The sequence below is a fragment of the Melozone crissalis genome, unplaced genomic scaffold (genome assembly GCF_028551555.1).
Source record: "Melozone crissalis strain CALT ecotype California unplaced genomic scaffold, PUWL_Pcris_2 ptg000013l_1, whole genome shotgun sequence".
NCBI lineage: Eukaryota > Metazoa > Chordata > Aves > Passeriformes > Passerellidae > Melozone > Melozone crissalis.
Genome location: NW_026535791.1, coordinates 60167640 through 60185465, shown reverse-complemented (window position 1 = coordinate 60185465; position 17826 = coordinate 60167640). Strand labels below are relative to the sequence as shown.

Sequence of the window (17826 nt, the reverse complement as noted above, 5' to 3'; positions counted from 1 at the left end):
CTGAAATTTTATTTACTCCAGAGATGAATACATTTGCTAGATTTGAGAGAGATTCCTTGGAAGGCTATGTGGCAAGCACTCAGCCTTCACAGCAAATCTGCTCTCTTTCAACACTCAGATCAAGATCTGAGAGTTCTTGGGCAGACACTGAACTAATTACTGCAAGTAAACAAAGCAATTGATCTTTCTCAAAAGCTTTGGCAGATAGATAGAAAATAATTGGGAGGAGGGCAGGGATCAATAAGAGTTTGAGAGAAAATACTAGTCTAAATGGCTGATTGAAGTTTGGCATAGCTGTACATATCTGGAAAAATAATTTCATTTCACATTTGTTCCAAGAGACAATATACATTGCTACATAGCCAGCAATGTAGTCAAAGTGATTGTGATCAATCTGTAGCAAAGGAAAGATCAGAAAAAAAGAATGAACATGTGGGGGGAAAATGTTTTTTTTTTCCCTTAGAATTTCTTTACAATAACCTTGATAATTGGGGTTTTTTCAAAGTGAGAGATAGAGTATGGCATTTGATCTAGCATGATGCTCCATTTGGTTCTGTACTCAGTCCAAGATATTTGTGGTGACTGTCAGTGTGCTGTGCATGCATTCACACACATCAGCACAGAGGAAAAGACATCACTTCCCCAAACTCAGGTGAAGAGGAATTGTTCTGGCACTGCCAGAGCCATTGGTGGTCATGTTCTTACCATTACAGATCTATAAGGAAAATCATCCTAACAGAGATGGTAAAAGTATTAAAAGGACAGATTAGTCACAATAACTAGTTTCATTTCATCAAACATCTAAATCCTGATCTTTCACAACTGGAACCCTCAATTTTTCCTAGTAAGTGAATAAAGAGTAACCTTTGTTGTATTTCCTGAGTTCTGCATTTTTGCCTCATTTATGGGTCTGAAAATACCTCAGGTTTTGCCACATGTATCTCGTAGTTTCTTTGTGTTTGCTTTTTTTTTTTTCCAAAATGGGTAAATATTTACAAGGTTAAATTTTAAAGAAATAGACTACTTCATTAGACCAACGGTCATGTATTCCTCCAGTCTTAAGGTACATAAAATGAACTTTTTTAACCCCTCAGCAGGATTTCAATTGCAAATATAAAAATGATATTTTATTTGTCAATGCTATTTTCTCTCTTCAAATTCATTTTAATGAAGTTATTTCAGGAAAAATATGTGACAGGTCTGTAGTCTCATGACTTGTAATTATTAATGTTAAGCACTTTATGATCAACTCCAACTTCTGTATGAATGAGATTTACAGGCCTTTTGAAGCAACCTGTTTTCTTCTGTTATTAAATTTTAGAGACCGAAGAAACCACCACCTCCATCAGCTCCTGTCATCAAACAAGGATCAGGTAAAGTGCAGCTGAATTTTTACATCATGTGTCAGTGAGTACATCTCAATCCAAATAAAGTGTATTCAAATCTGTATAGAATTCATCTGTATCAAAATTGACAAGCAGATGTCTAGACAACACCTAATAAATCACAAGAGTTGGTAACCCTGAAAGACTCTGGTTGACTTTAAATGTATTTAAATACTCAACCATCTATACCATTTTAAAATAACCTGTTTTGCCCCTTAATCATGTTAAATCAGAGCAAGTGTGATACTTCAGTTTTTCAAATTGTTTTGGTTTTGTTCCCTGACTGGAGTGGATTGTGTGCATGTCCTTCAGTACAGACACAGTATGTGGAGTCTGACAATGCCTGCAGGAGGAAATTGCATTCACTACAGATCTGATTTATTCTAGAGACACTGAGCTTTTTAGAATATCTATAAAATAGTGTCATGCAGTGGCCTCCTCTGAGCTGCAATCTGAGTCTTGCAGATCTGCATGAATGCTGGATCTGGCTGGCTGCTCCAGGTTTTAGGCCATAGATTCTTGGTTTTCAATACTTTTATAGCCCTAAGTGTAAATCTAAAAGGAATTATCCTGAATGGTTATGTAGATAAAGGTGTTGAAAAGGTATTAAGGGGCTAAGTTTGTTTTCCAAACAGAAGTGCTAGCAAAACTGATTTTGTGATCTGCTATACTGAATTGTGTGTGGTTACTGAGAGTTGAACATACTTCTATTTGTAATTTTAAAAGGACCTCTCCATACTAATTTTCAAAAGTGCCTGCATTATTTATTTTTATCATGAAACTTAGAAACAATTAAAGAATCTACTCACTTGACAGATCTCAGAAACCAAATTCCAGTTCCATTCATGTAAAAATACAAATCACAAGGCAGGGGATGCTCTCAGAGTTTTCATTTGTATTGCAATTGTGGTGGAAACATTACTGTGGCTGGAATTCTTTAATCCCTTAAGTCCAGTCAGTTTGTAAAAACTCTGCAGCAGCACTACTGCTTCCCCACTGCAGGCACACATTAGAAACCAAAACAAATGTGTCCAATCTCCAGATAGTTTTCTTGTTACTGTGATGTGTTTCAGCTTTTGGTGCTGTAAAAAGTAAATTTTCCTATCCTACAGACTTACATTGTTAGTAGAAATGCCACTTATATCAATATACAATTTTGTATGAATTAATATGCTATAATTTAACTAGTTTGAATTTTTCATGCAGTTCTTTGACTACAGAATCATGACCATAAATATATGTGTTGTTTATTGACATCCCTGGTTTGTTCTTCATTCTGTCTTGAGACTCAAGGAAATATAAATTTGATTTTAAATCAGTAATAGTGTCCAGAGAGAGCAGTATGACTTTGCCATCTAGTGGTGCCTGTGTAACAACAATGTCTTAGTGACCACTGATGTAAAAGCTTGATGCGTTTTGTAAAAACTCTATAAAACTTCCTATTTTTTTCAATTTATACTGCTATAATTAGAGAATAACACTTTTAATAGGTACCTGCTTGCATAGAATGCTTTACTGTGTCACCATAGCACTTTTCCTTCTGAAATGTACCTTTTTTCAGAAGGAAAAATGGCTGTAAAAAGGATGAAGACAATCTGATTAAGGCCTTCTGAAGTCTATGTCAAAGCCAAGACTATTGCAGTTTTTTTCATTTCATTCATTTAATTTCCTTTTCATTTCATTTCATACTCATTCTTTGACAACTCCTGGTTGATCAGGCACAAGAGTTTCTTGTGATACATATCTAGAGCTGAAAATCATCCTGTGTTTATTAGGGTTAATCATCCTGACATCCTGTACTTTGTCAAATTATTTCTTCACTGAGATTATACTGTATTTTACCACATCTCCACATCAGGTCTTACTGTTGATAGAAGGTAACAACTTCAATAATGCTTCTGCATATTTGACCAGTCACAGTGTGATGAATAAATTTTAAATTGTCAGTTACAGCCTAAATAATTAAATGTCAGCATCTTCTGATGCAGAGCATAAAATCAAAGCAGAGAATTAGAACTTGTCTTTGTAGTACAAGTGGCATATGTGTAAAGAGGTGTCTGTATTATAGTAGAGATAGAAATTTATAATCTCTACAGCAGTAAACAGCCAGACATCTGTGCTGCACTTTACAAAGCAAGTGAAAACTGGAGAGCCAAATTCAGGGGCACAAGTTCCCTAATGAACTAGTCATTGGAAAGCATTGGCATTTCACTGGGTATCTGGGTAAGCAACACAACTTGTCCAGACTGAAGGGTGGCAATACTCTGGAGTTCCTCTGGAAGCTGATACAGAGCTTTCCAAAGCTTCCTTGAAGGTGACTGTCCCCTGGGAGCTAAGGCAGGACCATGGTGCCTGCCTGGGTGTTAATTAATCAATCACAATGCAAGTAGGAAGAACAACTGAGTCTGGGAGCTCCTCAGTGGCTGCAGGCTCATTGTTCTAGACTTGGCCTGAAAATGTCCCTCTGTGTGTTAATGATGACTCTTAATCATACTGTAATTAGGTACAGACTTATGTGTCTTTCTCTTTGAACACACTAGTGTGTGCAAGATTATCAATACATTGACTTTTGCTTTGCATAACTTGAGGTTTGAAAGGCTTTAATTGCTTAGGAGCAACAGCTTCTCCTTTCAGGAGTGAAGTCTTTTTCATAGAATCATTTCTGTTGGAAAAGACCCTTAATATTATCAAATCCAACCATAAATGAGAATTTAGTATTATTTATTGGCATGGTATGTGGTACTGTTGCCTATCCAACAGCACACTTGGGTAAAGAAACAATGGCTGGTGATCACCACTGATGACTGATTTCTAGGAACCAGCTGCAGAAGGGAGTTCCAACAGCACATTCAGAAAATGTAAATGCACTGGAGAACTGCATATAATAGAATAGATTGGAACAAAAAAATTGCCTTGTGCTCCTTGCCCTGCCTTCTCTGCTTTTCTTGGATTTCATCTAGTGTAATTTTTATTGAAATGCTAATAGTGTTACTTAAAGCAGTTTTCAACACTACTAAGTTGAAATGGCATTAGCACCTAGTGGTTAGCCAATGCAGCAAAGCCAATATTCAATAAAGTGTTTGTTGTAACGTGGGGATTAGAAGATTTTATCTTGTATGTGCCAGGAAATTTTTGCAAAATCTTCCCGTTGTTGGTGCCACCAGTTCTCATATTTCTTGAAGCAACAGAATGTCAGGGCCTCCAGTACAGAGGCAGGAGAAGCCAGGGGCTTACACCTCCAGGCCAAAAGCTGTCAATTAAAATAGTCATGCAGAATGCTGCCAGCACTGCTCTTCTCCTCCTTCTAATATGTGGAAGTGAACAGCTACTAGTAGTGGAGAAAAAGGGGAGGGATGTGTTAATTAAATGTAAAATAATCTCTGTATATTCAGCTCCATCATGCGTTCCCTTGAAATTGCTCAATTAATTGATTTATTCTTAATGTTTCTGCACACTGTTGAGTCGCTCTTCATTCATGTCTATGATGATAAAGGATTTGTCCACATTTTTAAATCTGCAGTTATATCTTTTTTTCCCATAGAATAGTCAGAGAGTGTCTATTCTTTGGGATTGCACACTTTGGAAACTGTGAACTTGATTATAAAGACATAAATATCCAATTGCTTTTTTGTCATGATGATACAGGCAAATATTTTGTATAAATTTATGTTCAGTTTTAGCAAGACGTTTTCAAATTGGGGAATATAAAAAGCCTAAGAAAATGCAGAATTAAATCTTATGTCACTGTTTTGTTGGCTTGATCAGAATTCCAAGTTTTTCTGTCTTTGGCAGGGACCACAGATCGAAAGCATGAAATCAAGAAGATACCACCTGAAAGGCCAGAGTGTCTTCCTAATCGAACAGAAGAAAAAGGTATGAAATGTGCTTTCCTGCCTGTTCTCTGCTGAGAGATGAGGGAAATAGAGCCAATGCACATCCTCATTTTCCACTCTCTGTTTCCATTGAGTGTATTGTTTGGATGTTTGTTTTCCACTCTGATAGACTGTGATGATAGGCATATTGGAAAGGCTTTTATTGTTGCTTATGGACTGAATTCAGGGGGTTCAATTGAACCCATCCAGAGCTGTTGAGTACATGCAGCCACCACTGAAGGCCAGGGGAGATTTGCTCTCAATACATGAAATGCTGTATAAAGCCCAGTGCTCTGTAGAACCCAGGTGCTTGATCAAGTAAAATACCCCATTTTTCTTAACATCTCTCTTCTTTGGTTCTCTAGTTGAAAGCTGGGTTGGTGGTTTTCCTGCATCACAAAGGGATTTTGTGGAGATACAGTCATTAATGCTTATGAATCAACCCATTATCATAGCCACAAAAGTCACAGGCAAGGCAGCGAAGAAACGAAAAAATCCTTCAAAGCCATGTTTGAACATTGTGAGAAATGGGACACAGTACCACACAGAGCAGGGACAAGCAAATTAAACCTTTAATGGTTTCATTGTGTTCATTGTGAATGGTGAATAGTCTCAGGAAAATAGCTACATCTATTCTCTAATTGAAGATGGTGCCAAGTTTCATATGTTAAGTGGACTATTAGATTGTAAGAACAAGTTTGTTTATGGGATTTTTTAATGTCGAAGTATTTGAACTTGCAGCCTTTAAAAAGGCACGTGTATGTACATGACTAAATGCAGTAATAATTTAGTGACAGGACCTTCAGACTTTGTACCAAGATCTGTTTCTGGATATACATCTTAGCAATCTGACAAGTGTTTTAGCTATTTTCTCCGCATAGGTTTACTTTTGGTTATGTGTGCTGCTTCTTGTGATTATCTTAGCAATAAAACCCTTTGCTTGCCATTATAAGATTTAAAAAGCCAACTGCTAAAACAACAGAGGAAATTTAAATATGTTACTCTCCTGGGCTATAAATATCTGTAACTTTTCTAAACATTGAAAAGAGGCTGTAGGAGTAGTGCCTGCATTTAGGATTACCAGGGAGTGGCAGGAATGGCTCATATGGTGTGACAGCAGGGGTGGCCCAGGAACATCCTTTGAGCTGTGGTTGGCACGCTGCCCAGCCTGTCCCTCATACAATTCAGATTCTTGGACACTGACGCAGTAGAAATTGTCATAGGATTAAGTGTGCAAAAATTACACAGTGTGCTGGAAAAGCTTCAGTGTTAGTGAGGACCCAACGAGTGCATCTGCTCAAAGCATACTGCCTGTGAACAATAGCTGCTAGCTGGACTATTCCAAACCTAATGTGCCTTGTGTTTCTGGGGATTTATTCCATGATCCTCTCATTCATGGGCTCTCATTAAGAACCCATTAAGGAATATACTGTAACATTCCCAATACCTCTTAGATGTATACAGAGGTGTAACATTCACAGTATATCATAGGCAGCATTGTCAAGGGAAGTGGGGTATTGAAATGGTAGTATATAAAGAGCAGAACTTGAGTTCCTTGGAGAGTTTTGTCCTTTCTTTAAGAAAAATCAGCTCTTCTGGGGTGTGGCAAACACGCTTACATGTTTGTTTTGTATTAGGAATTTAGAGTACATTTTTTAGAAGAGATATTAATGTGTATTCTAATTTACACATGCACAGGCGCTGCATATTTGGCATTGGGTATTAGCATGGTGGCACTCCCTAACTGTGCCTAATCCATTCTGCAAATGATCTAGGTTTTCACCAGCAAGCTGAAAAATTCAGCATATAAGTCTGTGCTTAAAGCCTAAATAATAGGTCTGATTTTTCTGAGGGGTTTACATCCTGCTAGACATTGTTAAATTTTTCTGCTTGTATTTTATTTTCACTTAACTGTTGTTCACTTGAAACATGCTTTTTCCCCTCCCAAAAATAGTATTTCTCTGTTTATTCAAGAATATCCAGCATAATTATTTTTGTGAACTTCTAAATTACTATTGTTTCATATTAAAATTTAATATAAGTTGTGCTCGTGGGAAGCTGTACCATATGGTATGTAATTTCTTGCCATTCTTGTACTTTACACTCAGAAACCAGTAAGTTACTAAAATAAAAAATAGTATTCCCATCAAGATGCTGCACACATGTTTTGGCTGAGGAGTTCCAGGCAGAACAGCCAGGCAGAGCAACTGATTTGTGGCAAATATATCAAATAAAGAATGATTTAGAACAGAAATGGAAAGGTTTTTCTTTGTATACAGTCTATCTATAGATTTCTTCTTTGAATGTAGACTTGTGAGTGCAAATGAATTCCACTTAATAATATCCCTGTTCTTTTTTTCTGGAAATGATTGATTTAAAGAAAGATCAGAGAGAGAGCAAAAGCAGCTAGACTTGCAGAAGCCTTCAGTTCCTGCTATACCTCCGAAGAAACCCCGGCCCCCCAAAGCCAACGCTGTGTCCAGACCTGGCACCTTGCCCCCGAGACGACCAGAAAGACCAGTTGTGCCTGTGAATCATGCAAGGTATTGCTTTTCTCCTGTCCAATGCTTTTGGGATTAGTGGGAAAAACACTCATTTAAAGAATTTAGGTCTTGCAGTTTATGTCCCAGTTTATTTCACAGTAAGCTGTATTTAAAGAACAACAAGAAAAAAGAAAATCCTTGTAGTCACCTGGCTGGATCATAACTGACTTCTCAATAATAATAGTCTTACACTGTTCATGACTAGCTCATTTCTACTGATGAAATTCTACCGTTGCTGCAACAGTGCAGAACGTGTGGGGAATACCTGCATCAGAATGTTAATCTGATCTTGACTTTCTTAGTTTACCTGAAATTTTTGCTGCTTATCTTGGGCACTAAGTCAATGCAAAAGCTTGGATTTTGCTGAGGAATAGCATTAGGCAATGCACATTTTAAATACTGTCAGCCTGGTTTCAGTCTGCTTTCCTTGATCATTTTAGATCAAACTTTAGCAAAATACACATCTTCAATGCTCTTTTAGCTGGTGCCACTGCAGAATAGTGCTGTCAAGTAATTATTCTCTAATGTTGGTTGTCACTCTGCAGTTACATAATGCTTTTTATCAGAGGTGGTTACAGTCTTTAGGAGCACTGAGAAATTGGACTTGCCAACACAAGTCCATTTATTCTCTGCTAGAGGAAAAGTTGCAGAAATTAAAGGTCTCACTGCAGTCCTAAGCAGGTCTAGGTGGCTACTTTATAGTCATCAGCAAGTGGTTTGTGCACTGTAGATTTCCTTATGCATAGTGAATAGAGTTAGATGAAAAACAGAATAAAACAGTTGCCTATATAGGCAAGCTGTGCATCTTGCAGAAAAACTAGAATATAGGCACGAAAATATTTTTACTATTGTACTGTTAGGAAAATTATCTGCTATTGAACTACCGGAGTTCAAGTAGTAATAGTAATGGTGAATTAAATACCTGACTAGAGTATAGGTTAGAGTGAAATGCTAGACATTGATTCCCTTCATACCTCCACATATGGTTAAATAAAAAAATACTCTTAGTGAGAATCTGGGGCAAATGAAAAGAAAAAAAGGCTCCTGCCTTGGGCTCCCAGTTTTGTCTTACTGAAATGCTTTGGCAGTGCATCCCTGAGAACTTACTCTTCTATCCAGGTGCTACTGCCACAGCTTCTTTTGGAGTTGGCTTTGAACATGCTAGCCCAGTTGCTCCAAAATACAGTCCATACCTGCTGATCACCTGGGCATACTCGGAAATAGAAATATTTGCTACAATCTTCTGATTTCACTATGTGATGTCTTGGAAAGACCAATACATACCCTAGTGTTCAGTTCACTGGTGAGGCATGCAATGGAGTAACTATTCTTCTGTTCTATACTTTGCTTGAAATATTTTAAACATGCTATAAATTTTTAGCAATTTTTAGAATTTTGGAAGGTTATTTTGCTGCTCTTGTGGCTTCCTTTTTTTTTTCCTAATTACAAAATTGTATGAAGTAACCACGTATTTTTAAAGATATTTCAATTTTCATGTTATCAAAGGCAAAAGGCACACCTAAACAGCAACCTTTTTGTTCTTAATGGTCCTATATCTAGCACAGAAAAAATGGAAAATACTTTTAATTACTTGGATAATTAAGAAATATGAAGCTTCAAGTGGAAGCCGTTACTTCAGTAAAGGTGTTTTGGTTTTAAATCCCTTCAGTTTAATAAGATAGTAATTATTTTAAGACCTACTGGTATCCATTTCCATAATTTAAAACACCTAAAGCAATTAGAAGAAAAGTTGAATCAGCAGAACTTTTGCTGACCTCGTGGGCAGCTGAGCCCTATGCAGACACTCACATTTCCACAGTGGAATAGGGGTGAGAATCAGAAGGGAAAAAGTAAAAAACTTGTGGGTGGAGACAAAGACAGTAAAACAGGAAAAGCAAATTATGCATGTGCAAGCAAAGCCACGAATGTTGCTACTTCCCATGGGCAGGCAGGTGTTCTGCTATCCCCTAGAAAGTTGGGCTTCATCACCTGCAGTGGTGACTTGGGAAGACAAATGCCATAACTCCAAACATCCCCCACCTCCTTCCTCCCTCAGCTCTACATGCTGAGTGTGGCACCCTGTGCTGTGGGACATCCCTGGGTCCATTGGGGTCAGCTGTGTCCCCACCCAACTCCTTGTCCCCTCCACCGTCCTCCCTGGTGGGATGACAGAAGCAGAAAAGGCCTTGACTCTGCAAGCACAGCTCAGTAACAATGAAAACACCCCTCTGCTATCTACACTGTTTACAGCACAAAGCCAAAACCTAGCCCCTTGCAAGCTGCTCTAAAGAAAATTGACTCTATCCCAGCCAAAACCAGTACATGATCCCAAGGGGAAAATTGCTGTAGTTACAAAGTGAGTCCTGTGATATTTCCATGGCAGCTGCTAAGCCAAAGAGGGTTTTCTTCTGTACTAAGTGGCTTGCATCTTATGCATCTCACTGACATTTTGTAGTGATGATTGTTTTTCCATTTAAATATAATCCTCCTTAACTGGAAGCAGAGTAGGGCTTCAAGGGCAATAGGACAGATAAAAAATACGTGGGACAGTGAATAGCTGTCAGTTTGTTCCAATGACTTCACAGCTTACTTAGACATACCATGATTATACAATTTATAGATAAGTCAATTCTCTGGAGTAGGCAAGCCATCAACACCTATAGAAGGTGCATCTTTGCAATTAGTTTAAACCAATCCATGTCCATGCCACTGCTAACAGGGTTCCTTCTGCTGGCACCCCATTCCCACAGCCTCCCTTATGTTTAGCACCAGCATTTGTGCAGCTGCACATCCATATGGGTCAGGGAGTTGCTCCAGATGGCAATTAATCAATTTGCAGTGGGACTTCTATTAGTGTGGGGTTTCTCTCAGGCTGATCATCTGTCTGGTCAAGCTGACAGCCTGTGTGTATGGGCACAAGCAGAGAGGGACACTGTGAATGAGGAGGGAGGGCTCCACTCCTTTCACAACACTATGGATGCAGAGTGGCACAATGAGCCTGTTGATTCTTCTGACAACAGGATTGGGGTTTTTTTTTGTGGGGCTGTTGCCATATATCTTGGTATCTTTTGTAGGCAAATGGTAAATGTTGTGACTTTCAGCCCTAAATCGTGCCATTCTAAGAATCTCTCCAAAGCCATGCTCAAACATTTCCTAGAGTGCTTCCAACTCACATTGTGCTCTCAGATTGCTGGGAAATGAATGTGTGCAAAACAGAGTATGCAGTCAGATGCTCGTTGCTCTGTCAGCCAAGAAACTCTGTTGCTTCTTTTAGGTTTACAAATGTATAAGCAATTTAAGAAAAAGTTAAAGACCAAAAAATAAGAAAACTAATTGTTCCAGTAGATCACTTGGAAATGCCCTTATTTATCATCATGCCAATTAATACATTTTTCTATGCATGTGTTAAATTTCTTCTGCATCCTTCCTGGTGCAGACTTCCTGCCATTTGAGAGCTATGGAGGACTTGTTAATCTGATTGTCTAGTTTTTTGTTCGCTGGTCACCCTCTTACAGGGTTTAATGGGATATATATTCACTTAATCTATGACCTCCTCGGGTTTTAATAAAAATTTTCAGCTCTTTATCACAGCCTCCCTGAAGTCTGAAATAGGGTTTCCAGCCACTTTGTGTTTTGCTCATAAGCTGCTGCCATGAGCTGAGGTTCAGGCCATCTGTCATCAGCTTATGGTATCAAAAGCAGAGACCAATAAAAAATCAACAAGATTTGTGAACTCACTATGTCAATTTTTTGTCAATAGCTAATTATTGCAATGTATAGTACACATCTGCCTGGGTTGTTTTGGGGCAGATCTATGCCTTTACCCCTAAGCTGGGTACCTTACATGCATCATAATTTTTATAGTGTTACACTGGGAATAGTCATTGTGGAAAAACTAGTGTATTTGTCAAGTGACCTGATAATGATGGCAAGTACAATGTATTGCATTAACTGAACAGTTGTCACAGTTAATATCAGAGATTTGAGTTACTGTGCAATACTGAGTTACCCACTTACCACTGTTGGTTTTTTTTATATTGTTTCAGTAGGTAAATTATTTTAGTAAACTCAAGTGCTTGTGGGAAAGAATTTTCTCCAAAGCAGGAATAATTTTGTTGCTTTTGTTTGATCTCCTGTTTGATTTTAAAATAGCTCCTCTGTGTAAAGTACAGTAGCTCCTGATGCATTACTATTCAAAGACATTTCTGACAAATTAGGTGATCATTGTTCTTTGGACTGTGGAAAAAGTATTCATAGACTAGTCTCATAAGTAAAGTGCAAAAACATGGTGGACAACTTGCATTTATAAGTAAATACTCGGAATTGCTGAAATGCACAATGCTAGCATTAGGTTCTCTTACTTTCTGCAGCATTCCAGGTAGTCCAGTTCTGTAGTTTGTGCAAGCCAATTAATTAGAAAAAACTACAAAGAAGATGTTGAATAATGTCCCCTTGCCCTTGGATTTCCTTCGTGTTGAGATGCTGTGAACATCTGAAGAATTATTCCGGACACTAGGGTGTCTAAAAGAGGCTTTTTGGACAGGTGTTAAGGAGAAATGGGATAAGGTTAATCCGGACAGCATGTCGACTTGCTGGAGATTGCTCTCGCTGACATTGCTGTCACTCGGGTGCTGCAAAGGAAGAATACTTTGCTCTCTCATCATTAATTGCAAGTTAGATACCAATTTACTGTAACCAACACAAAATCTCCCAATAAAACATCTCCTCTTCTTGATCCAAATGCAGGAGTGATAGTCCAAAAGTGGAATTAGTGGGCAGTACGGTATCTGGCACGCTAGAGAAAGACTCCTCTGAAAGAAGCAATGACATCGGTAAGTTACAGTGCTTTCTACAGTTTGCCTAAGAAATTTATGGTGCAAGTTTCTGCTTTTTAATGACTTTTGTATGATTCAAGAGGCAGATTGAGGATTTGGCAATGAATGTGAGTGCTTTTATATGAGATTTTAAAAGATTGCAGGATTAAAGGATCATTTCTACTTTACTTAAAATAGTTTTGTTGGGGTTTTCTGTTTAAAAAAAAAAATATAGAATAGTGAGCTATTTTGAATAGGAAAGCTCTTGTTCTTTATGTTTAAAACTCTGAAGTAAGTGAGAAGGCCAGCAATAATAAGGCATATTTGTTTAACTGATGTAATAGAGCTGCCACGGTTTTAATACTGCAACAGGTAGTAAGTTTGGTGCAGTTAGTAATCTTTACACTGTCCAGTACAAAGGAACAGGTCAATTTGGCTAAATCTTGCTGCATACACTAATTAAAAGCAGTCTAAATTTCTATTGTAAACAACTTGTGTTCCTGACCCGTGAACCATTTAATCAGGAAGTCACCTGGAAAGGAGCAACAACAGGTTATTTTTTGGTCTTCTCTCACCCTCCTTCCTCCTCAAGCTGGCAAAGCAGGAGCGATGGTGTTTGCTGGGTGGGTGCTTCAGAGGTGGCCCTGGGTGAGCAGGGTGCAGTGAGCTGTGTCCCAGAGCAGTGGGCACGAGCCCCAGAGCCATCTCCTGCAGTGAGCTCTGTCCCAGGGCAGTGGGCACGAGCCCCAGAGCCATCTCCTGCAGTGAGCTCTGTCCCAGGGCAGTGGGCACGAGCCCCAGAGCCATCTCCTGCAGTGAGCTGTGTCCTGGGGCAGTGGGCACGAGCCCCAGAGCCATCTCCTGCAGTGAGCTCTGTCCCAGGGCAGTGGGCACGAGCCCCAGAGCCACCTCCTGCAGTGGGCACGAGCCCCAGGGCCATGTCCTGCCCTGCTCAGAAAGCCCAGCAGCTGCTGCCGTCGCTCTCGGCGCTCGCTCGCAGCTGTGCCCGCACACAGATCTGTGTTTGTCTCAGGCACAGCCAGGGATCCTGCCTGTGTAAGCATTGCTACCTTTCAGCAGGGCATGAAATGTCATTTTGGTGTGGTGGTGTCTACCCAGACTCCTCTATCAGTAAAGCATTTCTGTACAATAGCATCCTTTCAACCACCAAACATGCCTTTTCCTCAGCTTTGGAAGTAAAACTTCAGGTTATAAAGGAATTTTAATTGCAACATAACATTAGAACACTAAATGCATTTCACATAGGTCTATGAGCTTTCCAGCATACATAGATCTGCTTTTTGTAAAGCTTCTGCTGTTGCTATGGTTCTTCTGGAGCAGCAGGTATTATGCTTTTCCCAGGTTTTCATTTGGCTTAAACATGGAAAGCTAGAAGCTCGTGATAAATTCCATCCAGGTTTTTATTGTAGAGACTATTAGAAAGAATGGTATGGAAATGCAGACAAATTCTACCATTTAGTGTTTCTTAACTGTGTTTACAAATTTACTTCAAAGCACATAAGCCTCTGCTTACTTGAAAGTTATGAGTGCAGGTAGCGTATGCTACCTATGAGTGATGGAGGTAAACTTTTTTATTCCTTGTTCTAGTTCCTTTGGAATCACTATCAGGATAAAAGCTTAGAGTGTTTTGTATTTTTACGTTTTGTTGGTTATGGTTTTATTTTGTTTTGTTCTTTACATGTCAGGCAGGAAATCTGATTTATAAAAATTCTTGTTCATTTCCAGAACATGTAGTGGGAGCAGAGGGTAGCAAAGGGAGGAATTTGTGTTGCTTAGGGGCTTTTTTAGATGCAGAATAGGAGCCAACAAGAATCCATAAACCAAACCATGTTGCAAAGGGTTTAGCTGATGTCCTCCTGTTACCACTTACACAGAGAACCTACTGAGCTCAAGGATAAAATACTGTGAGTACTTAAATAAGTATAACTTGATAGGGTCAAACGAGAATGGCATTTACAAGGGCAAATCATGTTGTTCTAGCCTGTTAGACAACTTGTTAAAAGAAAAAATAAATAAATTACGAGTTTGAATTGAAAGAGGATCCAGAGATCAGAACTGCTATAAATTTTCAGGCAGCTTTTGACAGCTTGAGTAAAATATTGTCAAATAAATAAAAGGCATTTTAAGAGAGGCCAGAGCAATAAATCAAGGCTTAATAAGGAAAACCAATTCAGAGTGTATTAATGTCTTTTCCTATGAAGAGAAGTTTGGAGCTCAGAGCAGTTTATGGTACAATGTAATTCTAGAGATTTATGGTAAGTGTGTGATTTTGTTTAATTTATTTACAATGAGAACAATGGGCTGGAAAAGTCTTATGGCTGCATGAGTTATTAGAAAAGATGATGGATGTGTGAGTGGAGTTGTCCAGTGTGTTCCAAAACACTGCTGAATTTGGCTGTGTGGGTCCAGCTAACATTTAACAGTGATGTATCTTACTGGTTTTGCCCCTATATCTTGTGCTCTGTAGGAAGGACAAACTCAGCTTCTCTGAGGCTCATCCATCCTGTCAAAATGAATTTGATTAAATCTACTATTTGGTGTCTTTTCAGAAATCCAGATTTACACAACAAGTTAAAGTGAACCTATGTGGCAGACAAGGTGTGACTTAGCAGTAGCCTTTAATAAAAATTAAAGTTAAATGCCTTTTTAGCATCTTGGATGCATGACCATTCTGGTTACTGGGCTCCTCTTTATTATTCCATTAGTCAAATACCATTCCCAGTCACTCAGAGCTCGCAGGGAGAACAGGGGTAAAAGCAACAATCTCTTGCAAGTTGCCTCACCCTCTTTCATGTTTATGCTAAGTACTGATGGTAAATTGTGCGCTGAAAGTGCAAACCACAGCACGTCATGGCTACTTTGCACTAGAGATGTTAATCTGGGTGGTGGCTGTCACTTTCTTAGTCCTATAGCCAGTCTAAAGCTCTTGTTCCTTCCCTGCAGAGCAGAGAAATGGAGAAAAAACAATGGAGACAGTTTTCGTTATTAAAGCAAAGCAAGATAATGCTGGGTGGAGAACAGTTCATTATTCTGTGAAGCCTTTCTAAGGATTGCTAAGTTGGTTCCTTTTCTTTACTATGATGAGACCAAAATCTCTGTGATGGGGAAGGAGAAGATAAAGGGCTCTTCCATATGCCATCTCTCAAAAAACAAATGAGTGATCAGCAACAATGAAATCAGTAATGCCATCAACAACTGAGCATCACTATGCTGAGCTGAATTGGGAATCCAGAATCAAAACTTGCATTTTGTCTAGGTCCCTTGGAAATGGCATTTTCCTGTTCATTTTCTGAGTAAAATTCAGAAAGTGGATTGGTGTTGTCTAACCAGAAAACCCCACACCATTAAAAACATTCTCCCCTGCACTTTACCAATCAGGAAAATCACAAATGCTTGAGCAAGGCTGAGATGATGTGCAGTAGTGTTAAAAATGTTCTGTGAGTTGCATATATAAAAAAGTTATTAGCTCATGACTTGGTTTCCTTACCATGTTCAGCAGAGCCGTGACTTCACATGTAAATTTCTTGATGATAATTCAGTACTGATTACAATTTTCCAAACTGCACTGACATTTTGAAAAAATTCTGCTTAGCAACATCACTGCTGATTGTAGATATAATGGCAGCTCTTATTTCTGTTGTCCATGCATTTACTTTTTTCACACTCTTTATGAAACCACTGGAAAACTAGCCTTCAGATTATATTATTTAAGAGGAACCATTCCCCATTCCTCCTCACTTTTTCTTTTGTTTTCTTTTTCCCTGTTTTCAGTGATGTCTTTATTTTCCTTTCCACACATCTTGCATTCAACTTTTCCTATTTACATCTCTTTGCCATGGCTAACTCTTCTTCATTTCATGTGGGTAAGGCTTTTTTTTTCCCATTTCTTTTCTGTCCTGTCTTTGGTTTAGTTTACAATGCATAACAAGCAAATACAAAAAGAAGCATTTCATAGAATGCTGAAGTTTATATGGATATTACAGATTTTTTTTTTTATTAAAAGTTGAAATTGAACATACTGTGACAGAAAATCTTGCATCATAGTATTGAAATGAGAAATCGTTATCATTTATTGTATCATAAGAAATTTTAGTGACGAAGGTGATGTGCAGTTTACATGTGGTGTTTGTCGATGCTCTGGATTCGTTAACTTATTCTTGCAGACATATTTTGTCTTCACAAATTGTAATACATATATTTCATTGTGAAAAAGTATTTAGAAACATACTAGTATGGTTTTCTAGTCTGAAAGTGGAAAAAAATCACAGCATACATACAGTAAAAATTTAACGAGTGTTCGGGACACTCAGTGGAAAGTGTGTGGTCATGTACCCAAGCTGTGCTTAAATCACAATGGTTACTTGCATCTGTTTGCACATCTCTCCCAACACTGGTCTGGATTGGCAGTGGCATTTTGAGCTTTGAAAATGCTTTTAAAGCAACAAAAGCTACACTGGCAATAAATCCTGCTCTACAAAAACTGCTGTTCCTACATAGAACTACATTGATTTCAACAGCTTCAATTCAGGCCTTATGGCATAGCTTGACCTTTCTTTAGGTGATGTGTTTCTTTTTCATTTCATAGAGAACTTTGTACATGAGGGCCAGTGTGGTGGCAGAAACCTCTAGCAGATAGAATAGCTTAGTGGATGTAGTGGGTTGAGCACTGACTAAATGCCAGTGTATCTACCAAAATAGTGGATCAAAACCTAATGCTTTGCAAAAAATAGTATTGGGTTATTCCTGCAAGTCAGGATCAATCCCACATCTTCTAATTATACACACAGACACACACACACACAGACACACACACACACACACTTTGGAATTCTGGCATCCTGAAACAAGCCTTGTCTATCCAAAGCAGGGTTGCTTTGGCATAACTGATACTTAAGTGCATATGGATTTAAGCTAAATGATTTAGGAATAAACCACAAAGAATTAAAAATAATGTATCTACTGTGGAAATGATCAGTTAATCCCCACAAAAAGCCATTTCTGTGCTTTGCAGAAAGACTGAGTTGCACAGAGCCAAGTGGACACATCTTTCCAATATTTTTCCTGGCTCTTTACACATTTTGCTTAGTATTTATGAAAGCAGTTAATATTCTTCACTGGTGCTAACATAAGGCACATATGCCTTCATTGATTCCTGCTGAAACATCTAATGATGGTATGAAATATTGTAAGA

General features: G+C 38.5%; 1 protein-coding gene across 3 annotated transcripts in view; it reads left to right on the top strand.

Annotated features, from left to right (window-relative positions):
- Positions 1 to 17826, top strand: part of SH3KBP1 (SH3 domain containing kinase binding protein 1) — a 211984-nt gene that overhangs the window by 178583 nt on the left and 15575 nt on the right. For all 3 annotated transcript variants that reach the window (XM_054271714.1, XM_054271715.1, XM_054271713.1), the window contains 4 exons: positions 1322 to 1373; positions 5178 to 5258; positions 7638 to 7800; positions 12547 to 12632. In XM_054271714.1, the coding sequence (XP_054127689.1) occupies positions 1322 to 1373; positions 5178 to 5258; positions 7638 to 7800; positions 12547 to 12632 (382 nt within the window). The remainder of the gene's footprint in view (positions 1 to 1321; positions 1374 to 5177; positions 5259 to 7637; positions 7801 to 12546; positions 12633 to 17826) is intronic.